At 46.5% G+C, this 22,275-nt stretch overlaps 1 protein-coding gene across 3 annotated transcripts in view; it reads left to right on the top strand.

Moving 5' to 3' along the window:
• Positions 1 to 22,275, top strand: part of UBE2H (ubiquitin conjugating enzyme E2 H) — a 110,744-nt gene that overhangs the window by 77,911 nt on the left and 10,558 nt on the right. For 2 of the 3 annotated variants that reach the window (XM_008258200.5, XM_089328582.1), the window contains exons 4-5: positions 6,705 to 6,744; positions 8,036 to 8,088. The exons of the other annotated variant lie outside the window; for it this stretch is intronic. In XM_008258200.5, coding sequence (XP_008256422.1) covers positions 6,705 to 6,744; positions 8,036 to 8,088 — 93 coding nt within the window. The remainder of the gene's footprint in view (positions 1 to 6,704; positions 6,745 to 8,035; positions 8,089 to 22,275) is intronic. 3 annotated transcript variants of the gene reach the window in all.

Raw genomic sequence — 22,275 nt, 5'->3', positions numbered from 1 at the left:
GACGCAATCTGTCAGATTGTGCCCTGATGCACGCAGCTGGCATGCAGCTGTCCCTGGTGAAGCTGCTTCCCCGCCACCCCCCATTGTGGTCACCTCCTCCCTGCAAGCCAAGAAGGTGCAACCAAGTTACTGTCCTTGAAATATTTATATTCTGAGGCCCAGTCTTAAATACATTTTGAACATATCCCCACTTTTTAAAATAGAATTAATCAGTTTTATTATAGCTAGACTATGTGGGCATTTGTCTTGAAGACAGAGTATCAGAATGATAACGTTTTTCACTCACTGTTTTCTTAAAGGAATTCATGACCTTGTAATTCAGTTGCATCAGCTCCAGCTGCCTCAGCCATTTCGATCCAGGCTTGTTCTGTCCCTGAGATAGCACTGTCATTTGTGCCTGTGCACTTCTCACCTGCTTGCCTTAGAGTGGGCTGTTTTGGCTCATTCATTAGTCATTTGTCTGGCCTCTCATTTCATCAAGATCATTTTGAGAGAAATTTCTGGATAGATGACTGGACCTGGCTAACTCATCCACCCACAGATCTGATTATTAATATCTTCTCAAATAAAATGCACAAAGGTGTTTTTTTTTATTAATAAGGTTAATTTATTTATTTGAAAGGCAGAGTTAGGTCTTCTACCTGCTAGTTCACTCCCCAAATGGCCACACAGCTGGGGTCAGGCCAGTCTGAAACCAAGAGCCAGGAGCTTCATCCAGGTCTTCCACATGGGTGGCAGAGGCTCGAGTGCTTGGGCCATCATCTGCTGCTTTCCCCAAGCCATTTGGAGAGAACTGGATCAGAAGTCAAACAGCTGGGACTCGAACCGGCACCCAAATGGGTTGCTAGCATTGCTGGCAGCAGCTTTACCCACTGTGCCACAACAAGAGATCTGGTGACTTTACATGCTGGCCCTGACAGGAGGTCTTTTTTGCCTCATATAGACCTATTAACCCAATATCAGCTGTTACAGGGGTGTACAGACCCCGTGCCCAGCAGCACTGGACAGAAAAACAGGCTGAAATGGAAACCAGTTTTCAGTATGGCTTGGCATAGTGCTTTTTACCTTCTCTGCTTGTTAGCCAATGTTTCAAGAGATGTGTTATGACCAGAGCAGTGGAGTACTGGAATGGCACAAGCCTTGTGTATTTATCTGTTGGAATAAAATGTGCTTTGAAAATGATACAGCATTATTTGTATTCCTCCTCCATAATTATAAACCACCTGATTTCTTTCTGCTGGATGATAAGGGACAGAAGTAACAACCTTTTAGCAAGACATTTATTCCTATTGTCTCCTCTCCTTTTTTTTTTTTTTTTTTTTAATACAGATTCTGGAGCTGTGCCAGAATAATTATCCAAAACAGTGAAGAATTTTTATTTGATCAAATCACTTAAATTTATCATTAGGAAATGTCTAATAGTGAATAAAATCTTAAATCATGTGGATTAAAGATGACTTGCCCTTTCTACTTGTTGCCATAATAGCAATTTTCAAAATATGTTCTCTTCAAATGCCTTCAAAATAGTTCCTGGTTGAGTGGAAGCAAGTGTTGGGAAAATTCTCTCACTGCAGCCACATTCATTAGCAGGGTGACAGCACTGCCAAAAGGAAGGGGAGAGTGCCAGGGCAAACACCCAGTCCTGAGAACGCTCTTTCTCTGAAACCCTGGCCTGTTCTTTCCCAGCCGCCTCCCCTCGTCATCCACAATTCCACTGTTGGCATCCTCGTCCAGCGTGGAATGGCTTTGCCAGAAACACTGTCCATCGCTCGTCCAGGAACAAATGCCAGGGAAATATGTTCCTTTCCATTGGTTTGCTTTGAATATTTTTCTAACAATTAAAGAAGCCTGCTATTGGAAGAGATCCTTTCAGTGAAAGTTGTTTTTTGGTAGAGTTGGTCTACTGTGCTTGTTCTTGAAAGGCAAGGTTATAAACTCTGTTTCTGCCTACTTGGGAATAGCGGATTTTGTGGTTCTTCGTGGTATTTTAGCACGTTGGTAGTTTTATATTTTCCAGAATATTTCTGTACCTAAAAATGCTTCCTTACAGAATTAATTTCCTTTGAGAGCTTAGTTCCCAGAGTTTTGGCTGTTACTAAACCCTAGATTTTTAGAGCCGATAGACCCTCAGGAGTAAAGAGGAGGGAACCCGCATTGTAGCACAGCAGGTTAAGCTGTTGCTGGTGATGCCAGCATCCCCTATTGGAGTGCTGGTCCAAGCCAATGTACCTGGGGAGGCAGTGGAAAGTGGCCCAAGTATTTGGATCCCTGGCACGGCCCTGACCTTTGGGGGAATGCGGGGGAGTGAGCCAGCAGGCAGAAAATCTGTCCCCCACCCCCACCCCGCTCTTTCGGCCTTTCCAGTACATACATACATGTTTTTAAAACAGAGAGGTTTTGCGGGTCATGCTGTTGTCTTCATGGGTGAAGGAACAGACCTCCGGAAGTAAAGAGATTTTCCAGCGCCTGCAGCTGATGGCAAAGTCAGCGTTGGAACCCACAGCCCTCTTTAGCACCTGGTATTCTGCTGCTGCCCTCGGTCCGAGAGCTCAATGATATTTTATTCTTAGCAGAGGCTCTGGAAACTGGGCTCAACCCATTTAATTACTAAAGCATATGTTTACTATGTCCTCTCTATTATATACTCCTGGCCAAATCTAGATCTAAGGGAAAACAGTGTGTGGAAACCGTATTGATTTCAAATGTACTCTCCACGCATGGATGGTGGGGGAGGCCGTTGATCGTTCAGATACAGTTTTGGTAAACATTTAAAGCTCTTTTCGCCACAGCTCTTGTCTTACACTTTGCAGGTGCTCTCGGCATCAGGTAGTTGAAGCTGAACTCCTCTGTAGGCTTTCCATTCCATTTGCTTGAGATTGGCTTTCTCCATCCTTTCCCGAGCCCTGAGGTGCTGTGCGCCATTGCTCTGCTCCTTTGAGAGGACAAGCCATTGATTCTGAAACCTGAGAACGTGAGCGCAGGATCCGGGTTTGGGCACTGATGGGAGTGGCTTCCCCTCTTCCACACGAGCGCCCGGTCCTTCAAAGGACTCCAGATGCTGATCACCCCTCTGACCCCACTGTAGTCTGCCACCCCTCGCTCACGTCACTTTGATTTCACTAGTGTCTTTGCTATTCTTCAAATACAGAAGTAAACTGCTGTGCTCTGCACTGGGCTGTCCCTGCTGCGGAGACGGGGCTCCTCCCTTGCCTCCTGCAAAGTAAACCTCCTTCCCCAGAAGTGCAGCCCCTCACCCTGGCCTTGCCACTTTTTTTTCCTCCTTAACATTCACCGCTTTCTAACATAGCGTGACCTGTGCCTTCTGAAGAGCTTGCAAGGGGAATTCTCATCTGTAGCCGGCATTGGGAATTTGCTTTTTCTTTTTTAAGATTTCTTTATTTATTTGAGAGGCGGAGGAAGAGAAAGATCATCCATCCACTGGTTCACTCCCCAAATGTCCGCAATGGCCAGGCCGGAGCCAGGAGCCAGGAACTCCATCCGGGTCTCCCATGTAGGTGTCAGGGATCCAAGTCTTTAGGCCATCATCTGCTGCCTCCCTGGCACATTTTCAGGGCAGGGGGAATAGCAGGATGCTGGTATGGCAAGCAGCAGCTTAATCTGCTGCATCACAACCCAGTCCCAGCGTTGAGAACTTTTAACATAGACACTGCTTTACTGGGTTTTCGGAAGCCCCCTTCCTTAGATAGTTGCCCTCTGCTGGTTCATCCCCAGCTGCTCACAATGGCCAAAGCTAAGGAGCCAGGGACTCAAGCCAGATCTCCCACATGAGTGACAGGGACCCACATACTTCAGCCATCACTGCTGCCTCTCAGGAGCCACATCAGCAGGAAGCAAGAGCTAGAAACTGAACCCGGGCACTCAGATGTGGGATGCCAGCGTAACGCCTGCTCGCAAGGGGTAGTTTTGAAACGTTAGCAAAGGCAAGGTTTTAAGTATCAAGAACGCATCTTGAATTAAGTCACGTGGGTGGTTCATTACTCCCACTCAGCTCATTGCTCCCTTGCAGCCCGTAGCAGTATGTCCCCATATCTACTGCAAGGATCGAGGATCGGCCCTGGCACCTGAGGGTGGTCTTACCTGAAAGAGTTGTTTAAAAAAAAAAAAAACTATTAGAATGGCACATTGTAGACATTTAGGGGGTTCAAAGTAGAAATAATGGGAAAGTTTCTCACACACATTACCACTGACACCTGCGTGTCGTCTTAGCCACTTCCATTACTGGGATTCGGTACCTGGATGGTTGGGAGGGGCAATGGAATTTGCAAAGTACTGTGGAGAAAACACTCCCACCATTAGTAATTCAGCACTTCTTAACAGTTGTCCACATCTACCTGTGCACACTCTAAAAATAACAACAGATAATATACAAGCACTTGGCCTCTTTCTCAAAGGAATATAATGTTATAGCCATTTTTAACCATGTCCTGTTTTGTTCCCTATTCCCATTGTGAGCACGGCCCTGGACCCAAACTGAAGTGATTTCTTTTGCAAGTTTGGGATGTGTTGGCTCAGTACAGTTTTCCTGTACATACTGGTTACCACTTAGCGTAGAGAGTACTGCTTTGTTTTAATGTGTTGGAATGACGTCGTGCTGCAAGTATATCATTCTACAACTTCTGTTTCTTAACCGAGTTTTAGTTCTGAGTTGATACACACTGATCTAGTCATTACCAGGATACTGCAGTCTGGTCCTGTTGATACAGTTGGATATGGTTCTTGGCTTTTGTCAACAGTGCTGCTACAGATGTCCTCACTGGCCCTTTTGGACATGTGTGTTGGGGTTGAGTAGAATTTTTTTTTTTTACCTTTTTCTCCTCTGTGTAACATTTATTTTGAGAGACACACAGAGCGAGCTCATCTGCTGGTGCGCCCCACAAGCCCCTGCACTAACTGAGACTTGGCTGGGGATTCAGTCCAAGTCTCCCCTGAGGGTAGAGGGGACTGACTACCTGAGCCTTATCCAGCCGCCTCCCCTGGTACCCATTAGCAGGAAGCCGGAGTCGAGAGCCAGAGCCAGGACTCAAACCCAGGCACCCAGATACGGGATACAAGGGCCTCAACTGTCAAGTGGAACACCTGCCACTCTCCTCTTGGCTTTGAGGCAGGGATGTTTCCATCAGCTATCACAGCCACGTCCCTCTTAAATCTAGACTTTGAAGCATCCTGTTTCCTGAATGAAGAGTTAATGTTGTACACCAGCCTTTTCTTTTTTGCAGGAGGATAATTTGAACAACTCACAGCCTCTCTTGTTGGTAGTGGATAAAACGTTAAATTAGTTCAACACAAAGCCTTCAGAAACAAAAACCGGAAGTGATTAGTATTTGAGCAATCAGAGGTTGGAGTACCTGAGATTTTGTATTCTTGTCCCCTGTTCTCTAAGTGGAGGGAAGTTTCTTAGATTTTTGGAGACAGAGGCTGTAGCAGCTCATTTGGGGTTCCTCCTCCAGTCACTCCTGTGTGTTTCCTCTCTTCTCTTCCCACACGTGTGTACCCCTCCCGTGTCACGATTTTGTACACAGTACAGTTTCTTCACTCTTGTCCCACTGCTGCGGGGACCCCCTGGAGAAGAATGCGCTGTCTTATTTTTGTGTCCTAAACAAGCCCAGTGTCTGGCCATTGTGCTGATCAGGATGTTTTGAACAGGTGAATAAGAGAACCTGTGGGGAGAGCAGGGGAAGGTGGGCCAGGACCTAGTGGTGCGAATTGTCTTCCTAAAGACAATTAACAGTGGGAGGTGAAATATGGGAGTCCTCAAAGGAAATGCATAGCTAAGATGACAAAGTGGCAGCTTTGACAGTGGGTCTCCCCTGGGAGAGCTTGTCCTTCCCATGCATAGGGTACTGATTTAATCACCATGAGATGAGGGGTGCATTGATTTCTCTTTGAAATTTAAATAGCAACAAGTTTGTCAAATCCTGTACTTGTTTGAGGAATAAAAAAAAAAAAAAGTCAGTGCCTGACAGTCATGGTAAAAAATTTAAAAAAAAACTCTGCCTCATTTCCTGGTGGCCTCAATTTTAGTCAAAACTGGGTTTCTTTGAATGAGTAGGCTAAAGTTAAAGGAAATATTTTGGCCACTGTTGTTAACAAATCCTTTGTGGTTTGGAAACTGTGTTCCTTTAGCATTTCAACAGCTTCATTCATGTTCCGCACAAGGTGTAGCCTGGTGGTACCAGTAAATGAGCTACAGAAGGAGAAGTTCAAAGGAAGAGCCTCCGGGTGCAGAGCTTGGACAGTTCACCTCCAGAGCTCGGAGTCGGACAGGAGCCCGGTGGCCTGATCCTGACACTAGTCATAAGCCCTTTAGTGTTACACATTCTGTTTTGGGAGTCCTGCATCGCTTAGAAAACAGTTGCTTTAATAATGATTTTGTGTAAGAAGCTGCATTGTCCCCAAAGTTCACTTGTCTGTTAATAGAATAGACAAGTATTTTATTTTATTTTATTTTATTTTATTTTATTTTATTTTATTTTATTTTATTTTATTTTATTAAGTGTATTTTAATTACTTGAAGCTGTTAGGGGAGGATAGTCTTACCAGGCATCAGGGATCGGAGATGGCAGGTGAGGCCATAGGAGTGAAATCCTCCTCTTCCACAATGAAGTCGTTTTCAGAGCTGAACTACTTTAAAGCTAATTGTTCACTGCGTCCTTTTTGCTGCTAATTAACATCTCTTTTTACAGGATTCATGAATAAAATTTTCCACCCCAACATTGATGAAGCGTAAGTAACTGTTTTAAAATGTTTAAATTTTAGCAGCAACTGTTCTTGATTCAAGTTCATCTCTCACTCCCTCTCTCCCTCTCTCTCCCTGCTGTTTAAAAACAAAAACCCAAAAATCCCAATGATCTTTTTGGATTTTCTCAGGAATTTATATTGTATGAATGGTCCCTTGAACTACAGATTCGTAGGGATACGGTCTTCAAACCACTGAGTTCAACCCTGTGGCGCTGTTGCTCCTTTTCCCTGGGTTTCCGGTCAACGTGGGTAATACTCCACGTGTCACTTCTCTCTGCACAGATGAATTCAGACATCTGTTTCAACACACAAGTGTACTGTTTTCAGCCCTTGAAATGTTTCTCACTTTTTGAGAGTAAGGCAACTAAGACTGGCCTTTCATTTGTTAATGAATCCTAATCATCCCTTTCTTTCCTGATATTGTATTAGTGATGTTTTAAAGTAGGATCCCAGTGTGTCCTGTTTTGTACTCCCAGTACTGTTCAGAGTACATGGCTATTTGGACTGTAGTTTTTACTTGTTAAGGCACTAAATGTTGCTGTTTCTCTCGCATGGGAGGTTTTCCTGAACCCCTGGGAGTAGGTTGTGCACATGCATACTCCCCTCTGTCCTGTAATCCTGAGTTAGTGTGTCAGCCATCGTTCTAGCAAGGGCGATCTCTCGGGTACCCACATTGTAGCCGTCAGATTCGGGGAGTTAACACTGACTCAGGGCTTTTGCATCTAATCCCCTGCCACATGCCAACCGTGTACCTTTCTGCGCCTTTTTTTCTTCCAGCAAAGGTCCACACCACAATCATGCATTCCACTTGGTTGTCACGTTTCTTTAATTCTTTGGCCTGCCTTCCTCTTTTATGAAATCTTCATTTTTAAAGACTAGAGACAGTTAGTTATTTTACAGATTGTCTCTCAATTTAGGTTTGTCTGAGGTTTCTTTGTTAGACGCAGGGCCTGCCTAAGGCCAGAAAACCACAAAGTGGTAAGATCGAGTCCTTCTCCAGTCACATCCAGAGGCCTCCATGGTCTTGGCGCCCCGGCTCCCAGTGTTATTTCTGATCACCTGGCTCAGGTGCCGTCCGGTTTCTCCACGGTGTAGCTGCCATCTTTCCCTTTCGGTTTTAAGGAGATACTTCAGACGTTGTAAATACTCATGCTGTTCCCCTACAGGGATTTTTTTAAGGATCTATTAAAATTATTTATCTTGATAAAAAGTTGCCAAACACATGCAACTGACTTTCTAAGTTTTTAAAAAATGCCATTCTTTCCATCTGTTTCAGGTCAGGAACTGTGTGTCTAGATGTAATTAATCAAACTTGGACAGCTCTTTATGGTGAGTTTGGCCATGGAATATTTTTTGGAGATGTTGAGACACTGCCTTAAGAAATGTTTGTCTTTTCTTCTCTGGCTTAAGATGTTTTGCTGGGAATGAGAAGGGATTTTGAGGGACTGGGTGGGAAACTTTGGGAAACTTATCAGGAAAAAAGATATTTTAAATACGGACATCAGCAGTAGAAGTTTAAAATGAATCTTGAGAGATTCTGAACTTAGGCATAAAACATTTTATGTGCGTTATGTATGTATATTTATTAGATTTTAGGAAGGGTCTTAGGCGTGTTCCTCTGAAGTGATATGAAAGATGCATTAAAAGGCTGGGGATCATCAGTTACCTGTTTCAAAGTCCAAAGCCTCACCAAATCGAGAATAATTCAGCTTTGCCTTCAGTGCTAAAATTGACCACGCCAAAAAAAAAGGAAAAAAAGTCTGGCTCTCTCTCCCTGGACAAGGTAGCCACATTTGTTTCAAAACAAAAGCTTTGTTGGGCTTCATCAGGTGCAGGAGAAAAGGAATACGTAGGGGCCTGGTTAAATCACCAGTGAGCAGATAGTGAGGTATGCCTCAAGTGAGCCTTTAAAACTTTAACAATGAAACTGTAACATACTTGTGCAGTAATATTTTTTTCCAGTGCTACTAATGAAAAAAAAAATTAAAGCCTGCACTGGAAATTTACAATGTGGCAGAATTTTGTTTCTACCTTTTGACCCTAATGAACCAATTTTATGACAGGGTCTGTGTCAAGAATTTAAATATGTCCACAAGATTTTAAACATCACTGGGAAGCTGAGTTGAGAGGAAACCACATCAGATAAAGTACAGTGCCAGTGACAGATGGCGTGAGGCTTTTGAGAAGGCTCAAGTTAAAAAGATAGACACGAAGGCCTTTTAAGATGACCCTCGGCGTTGTGTGCTGGTCTGAGCACGAGGGCAGCAGGTGCTGGCAAGGGGTCTTCTGCAGAAAGGCATTCTGTTTACTCGAGTGACTTAAAGGCACATTGTCCATTAAAAATTATTTTATTTATTTGAGGTGTAGAGTTAGAGAGAGGGAAAGACAAAGTTCTTCCATCCACTGATTCACTCCCCAGTTGGCCACAATGGCCAGAGCTGAGCCGATCTGAAGCCAGGAGCTTCTTCCAGGTCCTCCACGTGAGTGCAGGAGCCCAAGCACTTGGCCCATCTTCTGCTGCCTTCCCAGGCCATAGCAGGGAGCTGGATCAGAAGAAGGTCAGCTGGGACTCGAACTGGAGCCTGTGTGGGATGCCGACACCGCAGCACCGGCCCCAAGAATTGTCCACTTTTTCAAAACTCTGCCTTTGAGTCCTCCACCGTTACGTAATCCACTGAATTGCCCGTATCAAAGGCTGTGCTTTGTTAGTTCCCATTTGACTCTCCAATGAATTTACATGATTTCTTCATCTTCTGTGGCCCTGGCTCTCTCGAAAAGCCTCCCAGCAAAAGTGATAGGAGGGAAGGTTTCTGACCTGCAGTGAAACACAAAAGCCCACGGCCCTCCCCTGCCCCGTCCCTGTGGGACAGCGCCTCCTATCTTTTTTTTTTTTTTTTTTTTTTTTTTACAGGCAGAGTGGACAGTGAGAGAGAGAGACAGAGAGAAAGGTCTTCCTTTTGCCGTTGGTTCACCCTCCAATGGCCGCCGCGGCCAGCGCGCTGCGGCCGGCGCAACTCGCTGATCCGATGGCAGGAGCCAGGAGCCAGGTGCTTTTCCTGGTCTCCCATGGGGTGCAGGGCCCAAGCACCTGGGCCATCCTCCACTGCACTCCGTGGCCACAGCAGAGGGCTGGCCTGGAAGAGGGGCAACCGGGACAGAATCCGGCGCCCCGACCGGGACTAGAACCTGGTGTGCCGGCGCCGCTAGGCGGAGGATTAGCCTAGTGAGCCGCGGCGCCGGCAACGCCTTCTATCTTGACCACTCATCTCCTAACAGTGAGTCAACAAGTGAACTGCCCGACTCTGCAAAATACGGGAGCGCTTCAAAAAGTTAATGGAAGTGCACATTGTGAAAAAATGATGGGTTTCAACATTTTTCACCTAAATGTGCTTTTAATTCCACTTTTCATGAACTTTTTGAAGTACCTTCATACTGTGCCGAATACCACAGAGCATCGGGCCTCCTCTCCTTGAGCTTATAACCTGGCCAGGCTTATTGAAATAATTTCGAAGTTAGTGAGAGGTCTAGCAGATCTGTTGCCCACCTTGTCCGCGTCCTCGGGTTTCAGAGCTACTGCCTGAGGCTTCCTCTGCTGCAGCAGGCTCTGGGTGTTCTTGGAGTTTGTAGCTGTCTTCATGGCCCACTCTGACTTCCTGCCTCCTATCTCTTGTTTATGCCTGCATATTTTGTGCTTCTAGGTTATTTTCTACCTTAAGGACTATGGGTTCCATATCTGGTTTGTCTGTGAGTGGTAGGGTGGGGGGGGAAGAGAAGTGGTATATATGACAGTTGGCTGAGAGGCACGAGCCAGGGTGGAAAGATCACTTTGGGCTTGGCTGAACCAGGGAGGGCTTCCTCCTGCTGAGAGTTGGAAGCCCCTCCAGTGGTCCGAGGCAGGGGAGCCGTCTCAGTCCAGCCACAGCCTGCAGGTCACCATGCCTGGCATCCTTGTGTGAGGCTGGGGAGTAGGACTCCCAGGAAGCCTGGGCTTCCTCATGGTGCCATTCCAGTACTCCCTGACCAGTGTGTCTGGCAACTTTTCACTTCCTCAGGAAGGCCGCCTTTCCTAGCTACTCCATATAAAGTGGTGCCCTTCCTTAGCTCAGAACCCTGTTTTTAAAAACTGGCACACACTTAGTGTTTATGCTGTCCTAGTATTAGATTGTAAGCCCAGTGAGGGCAGGACCGATGTCTTGTTCCTGTCCACACACACACGCCTAGAACCTTGCCCCATGCACATAAGGCTTCCGCTGTCTGTTGACTTAATGAGTGAAGTAACCATACCTTACAGGGAGATGAGACAGGAGGAGGAGATCCTACACTCTGAGGCTGACTAAATAGATTCCTGTTAAGTTTTTTTGTGTGTGAGTGAAAATGTCTCATGGCACTCTGCCTGGAACATCTGATGTAATAATGTGTTGTCTTAAACTGCATTCACATTTTAGAAATGTACATATCAAAATACAGCAAGCTGCTTCCAATTACAACAAAGTAAATTGGACTTTAGCTCCACTAAAGCTTTTACCACTGACCAGAAGGGCTTTGTACGAGAGGTTTGCTGGTTCCCAAGTCCTCATGTCTCAGAACAGATTTTTTTTTTTAATGGCAGCATTAGAGTTATAATTCACAACCATACAAGTAATTCCATAGCTTTTAGCATGTTCACAGTTACATGCAACCAAAACCCTCATCAACCACAAAGGAACTTGTACCCTCTGGTTATTCCCTGGTCCCACCCCGCCAGCCTGAGGCAAGCTCTAGGCTGCTCTCTGTCTCTCTAGTTGTCTCTGTTCTGGAGGGTGCTTATCAGTGGAATCACACACCATGGGTGGTGTGACAGCCTCTTTTTCACCTTGTGTACTGTTTTGAAGGTCAGTGCATGTTTCAGAATTTTCTCCCTCAGATTATTGGCTGGTGTTCCGTTACATGACTGTGCCGCATTTTGTTTATCCTTTTGTCAGATGATGGACATTTGGGTTGTTTCCACCTGTGAGCTATTAAATAATCCCTCTGTAAATATTTGTGTGCAACTCTTTATGCGGACATATGTTTATGTTTCTCTTGGGTATATATCTAGGAATGGAATTGCTGGGTGGTACAGTAAATGTTTAAGCATACGAAGGCTATCTCCCAAAGTTCCTGTACCATGTTACATTTCCATCAGCAGGTATATGAGGTTCCAAACAGGGTTATTTTTTTTCCTCTCTACTCTTCAACTAATAGTGGCTGCTTTGCCTAGCTAGGTTTATCAACAAGTTTCATCTTGGCATTGACAAGCAGAGCTGTTTCTTTTTCTTTTCTTTTTTTTTTTTTTTAACATTTTATGTATTTACTTGAAAGGCAGAATTACAGAGCGGGAGAGGGAGACAGAGATCTTGCATCTGCTGGCTCACTCATCAAATAGCCACGATGGCCAGGGCTGGGCCAGGCTAAAGCCAGGAATTAGGAGCTTCTTCTGCGTCTCCTACTCACGTGGCAGGGGCCCAAGTACTTGGGCCATCTTCCGCTGCTTTCCCAGGGGCGTTAGCAGGGAGCCCAGTTGCAAATGGAGCAGCTGGGACTTGAACCAGCGCCCATATGGATGCCAACCTTGCAGGCCAAGATGGCTTACCCTACTGAGCCACAACACTGGCCCCCGAAACATTTTTTTTTTTAAAGGAAATTTTGTTTGCTTACACTGAGATATGGAGACCTCAGCATTTAGTCTTTTTGTTTTTATTTAATTTTTTTTTATTTGAAAGAGTTACAGGGAGAGGCAGAGAGAGAGTTATTCCATCAGCTGGTTCATTCCCCCAAAGGTTGCAATGGCTAGGGCTGACTCAGGCCAAAGCCAGGAGCCGGGAGTTTCATCCAGATCTCCCATGTGGGTGGCAGTGGCCCAACCACTTGGGCCATCTTCCACTGCTTTCCTAGGTGCATTAGCAGGGAGCTGGATCGGAAGTGGAGCATCCAGGACTCGAACCAGTGCCCGAATGGGATGCTGGCAGTGCAGATGTCAGCTTTACCTGCTAAGCCACAGCATCGCCCCCCTCCCCAATAGATTTAAAAGCAGAAGGCTAACATGACTCAGGTTGCATCACATATATAAAACATTAGTGTGTTGTTGTATTGGCTTGCAAAGCAATTTAATGAAGAAGAATTAGACCAGGGCCTGGCGCTGTGGCACAGAAGCCTAAGCCTCTGCCTGCAGTGCTAGTATCCCCTATGGGCACCATGTGAGCTCTGGCTGCTCCACTTCCAATCTGGCTTCCTGCTAATGTGCCTGGGAAAGCAGCGGAAGATGGCGCAAGTCCTTGGGCTCCTGCACCATGTGGGAGATGCGGAAGAAGCTCCTGGCTTCTGGCTTTAGCCTGGCTCTGGCTGTTTTGGCTATCTGGGGAGTAAACCAGCTGATGGAAGAACTCTTCCCTCCCCCCCCCCCCCGCCCCCTTCTCTAGCTCTGCTTTCAAATAAATAAATAAACCTTAAAAGAAGAAGAGCTAACCCCGCAGTGGTCAGAATGAGCTGAAGGCAGACTTCCATCATACGTGTGTGTGTGTGTCTGCGCGTGCGTGTGTGTTACTTGAGTGCATAATAAAGCATGCGCACACTGCGTCACGGGCAGGTGCAGGAAAGCAGGAAGCAATGCTGTCAGTGGCGTCAAAAGTGTACTGAGCAGGGCACACTCTTGGTTTTGACTTTTCAAAATGCAAAGTGTTTCTCAAGAAAATTCAGCACTTCATGGAAAGCTTGAGGGAAAAGTAAATAAAATGTGTATGGAAGTCCTGGCAGGAAGGGTTGGATCAGGTGACCTTAAAGGGTTTTTGTTAGACTTAAGATCTGAACTGCATTTTTATTACGAACTGCTGAAGCCTCTGGCATCGATCATGACCGGTGAGGTCTGACTCACTCCATTTTCCTCAGTGCTGCTTGAGACGCTTGGTCTGTTAAAGGACAAAAAAGAAAAATCGATTTAATACTAAATAACTAGTAGAAAGTTGGCATGTTAACATAAATATTCAGCTGTACAGCAGAAGGCTTAGCCTGGCACCTAAAACTTGTTGCAACACCTACTTCTGCTGCACGATGTGGTGAAATTTCCTGTAATTCACTTGGCCCCAGGCATGTGCTGTGCAGTGGGCGTGCATGTTCGTAGTGCACCAGCAGCCCCCAGTTACCATTTCAGGTTTCTGCTCACCATAGCCTGGTATTAAACAGTGTTCATGTGAGCGGTAAATCTCGTCCTCCATCCCATCACCCTCCCACAGAAGAAAATTACTTCCCGTCACCCATTTGACCCCTTGCCTTTCTGTTCTCATCCTGCTTTCCCTTTGCCAACTACACATGCAATTTGTTTGTTCAGAAGTTCAATTGTAATTTGATCAGTAATTTAAAATTTTTTATTATTTAACTTTCCAAGGGGGCTAATTACGCTGAGTAACATGGTTACTTTTGTATAAAGTTACTTATCAAGGATGAAGTCATCTATTGTTACTCCTGTGGCATCAAAAGGAAAGTAACTGATTACAAAATTGACTCATTTTGGCTTCCTGCACGATAGCATCTTTTTTACATCCCTTCCTGCTCTTCTAGACAGGGGCGATAAACGCTCTGGAAAACTCAAAATGCAGCCAAAGGGATCTGCATTGCATTTCCAAAAACAAATGTAATTTTAAGAACTGATGGAGGCAGAGGTTGCTAGAGTGTGCCACAGGTAGCTAACGCGTCTCTTGTCCAGTTTTCCTTTTTTAGCACAGATTTTTGTTGCTTCCACTGCAACCCAGTCCTGATTGCCCTCCTCCCCCGTGGCCAGGCCCGCATGTTCTCCCTCCAGCGGGCTTTGTACTCCTGCCTCAGCTGACTGGGTAAAGGACTTACCTTGTGGATTAAGTTGTAAACAAGTGAAGTGGAGCACAGCCTTTTTTAAAGATTTATTTGTTTATTTGAAAGAATCACTGGGGTGGGGAGCTGGGGAAAGACCGACCTTCCATCTGCTGTGCTGGTTCACCCCCCAAATAGCTGCAATGGCCAGGGTTGGGCCAGGCAGAAGCCATACGGGTACAGGGTCCCAAGCACTTGGCCATCTTCTGCTGCTTTCCCAGGCACAGTAGCCAGGAGCTGGATCAGAAGAGGAGCAGCTGGGACTCAAGATGGCGCTGCAGACGGCAGCTTAACTTATATCAAAGAGTTAGAGGGAGAGACAGAGAGAGAGGTCTTTATCCTCCTCTTCACTCCTCAGATAGCTGCAGTGGCCAATGCTGAGCCAGGTCTAAGCCAGGAGCCTCTTCCAGGTCCCCAGCGTGGGTGCAGGGGCCCAAGCACTTGGCCATCTTCTGCTTTTTCCAGACCACTAGCAGGGAACTGGATCGAAAGTGGAGCAGTTGGCCATTGGGGCCATCTGGGGAGTGAACCAGTGAATGAAAAACCTCTCTCTCTGCCTCTCTGCCACTCTGCCTTTCAAATAAATAAATAAATAAATAAATCTTTTTTTTTTTTTTTTGACAGCCAGAGTTCTAGTGAGAGAGAGAGAGAAAGACAAACAAAGGTCTTCACCCCCTAAATGGCCGCCATGGCCGGCACACTGCGCCGATCCAAAGCCAGGAGCCAGGTGCTTCTCCTGGTCTCCCATGCGTGTGCAGGGCCCAAGCACTTGGGCCATCCTCCACTGCCTTCCCGTGCCACAGCAGAGAGCTGGCCTGGAAGAGGAGCAACCGGGAGTAGAACCCGGTGTGCCGGCGCCGCAGCCGGAGGATTAGCCTATTGAGCCACAGCGCCAGCCAATAAATCTTTAAAAAGAAAAAAAGAAAAGCAGCCAGGACTTGAACTGGTACTCATATGGGTTGCTGAGTTATGACTGCAACCGCTGCACTGTCATGACAGCCCCTTGACTACTGCACCTTAATTTGTGCCAGTTCTGTCTTCAGTTTGTTTGAGAGGAGGAAGGTGCCTGCAGGACTGTCTTCAGTGAGACTGTTCACTAGTTTTAAAAGATCCCCGCCGACTACCCTGAAAACAGCGTGAATCCGATGTGCTCAGGCCTTTTGTATACTTCTGTGCACATAAGACCCTGGGAGGTGAAGTAACTGCGTTCTTGAGTTTTCCTTTGAGCTGACTGGTGGCAGAGCATGTGGTTCCCATGCAGCTTGCTGGAGTGCCCTGAACTCAACAGCACGTGGAGGGCTGGTGTCGGCCCAGCCTGTTCCAAGGCTCCCCCCAGGGCAGGGAGGGGGCTGCCACATTTTGGCCCTCGCGTGCCCTGTGCCCTCAGCACGGCAAAACAGATGGGCTTTTTGTCGTTGAAATTGGGCTCAAACTACTGACTTTAGAGAAAGCTGCTTTCAAGCTCAAAACCACTTCTTCCTTGAAGTCCTCCTGCCTGCCTGAGGGGTTCCTTGCTGGCTTTATTGAAATTTTCTTGGGTGGGAGGTGGGGTGCACCATATTTTAGGGCCCTCTGTTTACTGAGTGTTTTCTTGTCACAGCCGCTTGGTTGTGTGCAGTGCAGGACTTTCACGTTCATGGAGATGTGTAGTTTGGTTTTTTTTTTTCTACCTTTTTTGTAGAATTTTACTGGTGGCTTTTTTTTTTTTTAATTGTTTTTGTTGTTTTAATGGCAGGTCAAATATTCTGAAACATACATATAATTGATAGTCTTCTAATCCCAGTTGAGTTCAAATATTAAAGTAACACACACAAGCTAAGAGACTTCAATATTGTTCCAAGGCACTTACTGAATCTCCATGACTAGTTGAAAACAAGGACAATTAAGATGAACAATTAGACAGTATATAATATAAAAATAACTTTTTGCTTACAATTTTCAAAATGTATTATTACAATCTTTGATCTCTGATAACCTGCAATGCTGGCTGCATGAATCCAGCAATTTTAAAATTCAGAAACTATTTTCTAAAACTTCAGGGCAAATAATTTACAAATAAAGTACACAAAGATTTAGACCATGCAGAAATTTCTTACATCTTCTGTTAATAATATTTTATGACTGCAACTTTATCAAGTTATATACCTACTTGCCCTGTACATATACAAAATAATGCATACATGATAAAACAGCAAAAGAGTAGTCCTTAAAGTCAATTTATCATAAAAGTATTACTATATTAACATGTCTACAAGCAGCGTTGTAACAGGGTTAAAAGACATTAAGGCAATAATACTTGAAGTTACAAAATAAAACCATATGTAATACTTTTTCCTAAGTGTAGTATAAGGCTTTTTTTTTTTTCATGTTCTTAGGCTACCAGCAGGAAAAAAAGTAAAAAAAAAAAAAAAAAAAAAAAAGCCTCATCCATTATTAATACTACAAGTTCCTAGGAGCTGTTAAAAGGGTAGAAGGTAAATTATTCAATAACCAAAGGAAGTCTGGAAATCTTACTATTTCCCTATTTCAATCTAACCAAAAAATACGTGGCTGCTGGGTTTTGACTCAGATAGTGGATAACTCTACCACCGACTCACGCAACAGTATGTCTGGTGAATGAGATGACATTCTGTGGTCAGCTTTATCTTGAACACATACTATAAGTTTATGACTTGTGCATTAGGATGAGTTTAATGCAGTTCCTTATAAGATAAGCAAAAGTCAGCCAGTGGGATTATGAAAAACCAGTGGCTGATTTTCCCTAGCAATCAAGGATATGAATGGCATGACTGAAATTCATGGTGGCTCCAACTTTACTTGGCCATTAGTTGCAAGGCAGAGCCCTGTTTAAGTTACAGAGGAAACACTGGTTCTGGATCCTGAGAATTCAACTCATGATTTTGTCCATCTCTTTACCTCTAGTTACGAGCAGGAGAGGAAAAAGGAGAAGGGGAGCAAGAGTCGCAGGGGAGGGGGAAGAGAGAGCAAAAGCTAGAGAACAGGAGAGGGGGAAAGAGGTCTTCCACCCACTGATTTACCTCCCCCATGTCTGTGATTTACTTCCCAAATGTCTGCAACAACCAGAGCTAGGCCAGACTGAAGCCAGGGCCTGGAATTCAATCTGGGACCCACATGGGTGTCAGAGACCCACTACTTAAGCTATCACCTGCTGCCTCCCAGGGTGTGCATTGGCAGGAAGCTAGAATTGGGAAGTAGAGCCAGGACTCAAACCCAGGCATTCTGTATGGGATGCAGGGGTCCCAAGTAGGCATCTTTAAAAATAAATAAAGATTTATTTTATCTATTTCATAGAGGAAGAGATAGATCTTCCATTTGCTGGTTCACTGCCCAGATGGCTGCAACAGCCGGGCCAGGCTGAAGCCAGGAGGCAGGAGCTTCTTCCAGGTCTCCCATGCAGGTACAAGGGCCCAAGCAATTGGGCTGTCTTCTGTTGCCCTCCCAGGCACATTAGCAGGGAGCTGGATTGGAGTGGAGCAGCTGGGACTTGAATTGGTGCCCATAAGGGATGTCACATCAAAGGCAGTGGCTTTACCCGCTTTCCCACAGTGCTGGCCCCCAATGTAGTATCTGAACCCCCGTGCCAGTGCCCACCCTTTTGGGAAGCTTTCCCTGGTCGCAGAGGCACGAGTTGGAAGCCTCGACAGCCTTCCAGGAGCTGGCTACTGGAAAGCCGCGGAACTGGAATTGTTTTCTTAGGGCAGGTGGTAAGTCTGGAAACCCGACTGAGTCCATGGAATTAAGGGGGTGGGCCTTACCCAGTTCCTTCCAAAGGCATAGCAGCTGGGAGCAAGGGTTTTGGAGAAGCCTACACTGCCTGTTTGGAGAGGGGAACAGGTTTTCCAGCAAGTAATTTATGCAGGTCAAATTTACCAAGATTGGAAACAAAAGGACCCATTAAAGATTTCATAGGTATCAGCACAGACTTTTTTTTTTTTTTTTTAAAGAATTAGGGTAAAGGGGAGTTTTATGTTTTAAGATTTTATTTATTTGAGACTTAGAGTTACAGAAGGAGACACAGAGAGAAAGGTCTTCCTTCTATCCATCTGTTTGTTCACTCCCCCCAAAGGCCACAAGAACCAGAGCTGGGCCAATCTGAGGCCAGGAGCCAGAAGCTTTCTCTGGGTCCCCCACGCTAGTACAAGAGCCCAAGCAACCTGAGCCATCTTCCACTGCCTTCCCAAGCCACCAGCAGAGAGCTGGATCAGAAGAGGAGCAGCTGGGACACAAACTGGTGTCCATAAGGGATGCTGGCGCCTCGGGCAGAGGCTTAGCCTGCTACACCACGGCACCGGCCCCAACAGACTGACTTCTTTAAAATTGTGAGGTGACGGGCTTCCCAGAGTAGGAATGTGCAAGGCTAATTTTTGAAATACAAATACGTTAGAATTCACACCACTGAGCATGAGGCTGCTGTAACCCCAAGGAATTTTCTTATTTGTTATCTGGTTGTTTTTAAAAAGAAGGAACCCAATGCACTGGGTTCCTGGGAACAGGGAGGGGCCAGCATTTTGGCACAGAGGTTAAGCTGCTGCGTGGATGCCAGCATCCCTCACCCCCTGTCAGAGCACCTGTTTGCATCCCAGCTGCTGAGTTTCCTGCCCAGCTTCCTTCCTGCTGATGGGCCTGGGAAGGCAACAGAAGATGGCTCAAGTTCTGAGACCCCTGCCCCACCATGTGGGGGGCCTGGACAGGGCTCCTGGCTCCTGGCTCCAGTTTGACCCAGCCCTGGCTGTTGAAGCTGTTTGAGGAGTGAAGCAGTGGATGGAAGATCTCTCTTCCCCGATCCTGTTGTCTCTCTCTCTCCCCACCTCGCCTGCCTTCCCTCCCTCTCTCTTCCCTTCTTTGTCCCTCTGCCCTCCCTCCTTCTCTTTCTGCAATGCTCTGCCTTTCAGATAAATATTATAAAAAAGAAGTAGGAAATGGAACAGGCAAAATGGCTTTTGGGAAGGGAGAGATGGCTTTGATGGTTTTCGGTGCTTGGCTGTGACTATATGATGGTGGTGTTTTCTGAGTTAGAGCTTTTGTTTTTCAGTGTTAAATCCGAAAAGTGAATGAGGATTCTGCAAGTAAAATTCTCCTAGATAGCTGGCTGCTTACTATAGTAGGCACTTGTGGGGCAAGCCACGTGAGGCTTTGGACAGCCGCAGGATTTTAACCTGAGGAAAGCAACCTTACAAAATTTTCCATTCCAATGTTCAAAGGAAATAGAGGAGGAAGAAATAACCATGGTCACTGGTTCATAAACAGCCAGGAATAAACCATGAGATCCATGATTCACCTCCCTCTCCGGCCTTCTCTCCTTTAAGCCAGGTACCGTTTTGCTGTGAGTCACCTGGAATAGGGTGGCCTTGCTCTAAGAATTGGTGCATTTTTTCCACCGTGACTCATTTTTATTAACTCTCCTTAAGGGATAGAAGCGGCAGGAATTTCTCTTAGAAGATGGTCACGTTTGTATTTATTCCAGACCAGTCCTTTGGTGCAGTCTGAAGCCTATCTTAGAGCTGTGTGTGTGATGCTTCCTTCTAAGGGACAGCAGTGTCATACTTCTCTTTTTTGCAGATGAAGAAATGTGAGTTTCCGAGCAGGAGACCTGCCCAAGGTCACGGCCAGTCAGTGGGAAGCCCGAGATTAGACTTGTGGGCTTTTCGGGTTTTCGTCTGTTGCTCACCAGGGAGGAGTCAGCTTCCCTTTCGCTGGGGACAGCTGGGCCTACTGGGATTTTCCCTGCCAAACGCCCAAGTGTGGTAGGTGACAGCCGCCACTGCCCGCTCACCTCTGCTGCAGCCCTTTCGCGCCCCTCTAGAGTGGAGCCACTGTCTCCTGACTCTGGCGTGGCTCGCTTCCTCCTGGAGAAGCGATGGCGACGGCGGTGTGCAGGAGACAAGGATGAAAGCTGCAGCGGGGCGGCTGCACGACAGGCAGGGCCCTCCCTTCCCACGGAGCTGCTGGGCCGAGCTTCCTGGCTGTGCAGATCACACAGACAGGCCAGCCGGGCCTGGAGCAGAGGCCGTGGGGACGCTGTGAAGCACCGGCGTGTGTGTCCTCATAAAAAGGGCACGGTCATTCTGACAGACAAGCAGCCAGCGCTGCTCTGGCTCATGGGCCCGGTACGCTGAGGGCTGTGTGCTCACGTGAACACCGCCGTGCGCCTGGAGAGCGAGCCTGGCGGACCGCATTCTGGGAACTGCCGATTGAGTCTGGGGTCAGTGAAGAGCCATTTGCTGAGCTTACGCTGGAAGACAGCAGGAATGGAGCCGGCACGCCGTAATCTTCAGTGGTGTGTAGCTGGCTCTCTCCCTTTCAAAAATTTGAAGATAGATGTTTGTTCTGTAGTTTAAAAAAGTGTTGAGGCCAGCATTGTGGTGTGGTGGGTCAAGCTGCCACCTGTGATGCTGGCATCCCATACAGGCGCTGGTTTGTGTCCCAGCTGTTCACTTCCAATCCAGCTCCCTGCTAATGCCTTGGAAAGCAGTGGAAAATGGCCCAAGTGCTTGGGCCTCTGCCACTCATGTGGGAGACCTGGATAAAGCTCCTGCCTTTGGCCTGGCCCTGCCCTGGCTGTTGTAACCATTCTGGGGAGTGAACCAGTGGATGGAAGATCTCTGTCTACCTCTCCCTCCCTCTCTAACTCTTTCAAGTAAATAAGTAGATCTTTAAAAAAATTTTTTTTGAGTGGTCAGGAGACAAACAGTAGTAGTTCCCATGTCCTGATGCACTGCCCAATGCCAGCGACATCTGGGGTTGGACAGAGGCTAAGAGCCTAGAACTCAGTCCAAGTCACTCAAAGTGGGTGGCAGAAACCCAACTCCTTGAGCCGTAACCCCTGCCTCCTGGGGTCCACATTGGCATGAGGCTGGAGTTTGGGGCCAGAACCCAGAATGAAACCCAAGCACTCTAGGATGAGATACAGGTATCTTAACCACTAGGCTTAAATGCCCACTGCCAAGATTCATGCTTTCAAAATGAAGCTCTTTGAACTAATACATGTTTTTATTAATAATTCTAGAGAGATATGCTCATTGTGATGTTTTTCCTGAGATGAATCTCTGTTTCAGACTTGGCTTGTGGTTGGACTTCCGGCCAGCGTCTTCCATCTTGAAAGCTTTTCTGCACGTCCCCACGTGTGAGCAGGGCCCCTAACAGGAGGCCCCTGCCTCGAAGTCACTCTGGCAGCCACGTGCAGGAATGCTTTACCGCCCTAAGGTGGCCATGGCCATAACGTGCTGGCCTCAGACACTGACATCTTCACCCGAAACTGCAGGCTCAGGGGTGACTCAGCCCATCTGTACATGTGGATCCGAAATGTGTGAGCACAGGAAGGAAAACCAGTAATTAAGGGTTCTTTTATTTGTTTGAAACATATGTGTAGGCAAAGCAACTTACTGTAGCTTGAGGAAACTTAAAGATAGTAGGAGAGGGTATAAAAGTCTCTTCCTGGGACCATGAGACCCCTAGTGATACAGTGGTGGTCTGCAGTATTTCTTGAGCCCTGGAGCCCTTCTGAACGTTACTTAAAGATGACGAAGCCTCTCCTTTGTCCTGGGAGGTTTCGTTGCTGTTGGGGGGGGAGGGGGGCAGTCCACAGCACATCCTCCTGCACGTCTCCTGTAATCGCAGTGTGCAGGAGTCTGTGTG

The sequence above is a fragment of the Oryctolagus cuniculus genome, chromosome 3, assembly GCF_051225735.1.
Source record: "Oryctolagus cuniculus isolate XC-2025 breed Fujian yellow rabbit chromosome 3, ASM5122573v1, whole genome shotgun sequence".
Taxonomy (NCBI): Eukaryota; Metazoa; Chordata; class Mammalia; order Lagomorpha; family Leporidae; genus Oryctolagus; species Oryctolagus cuniculus.
Note: the sequence above shows the minus strand (reverse complement) of the source record. Positions and strands in the feature narration are given on the sequence as shown.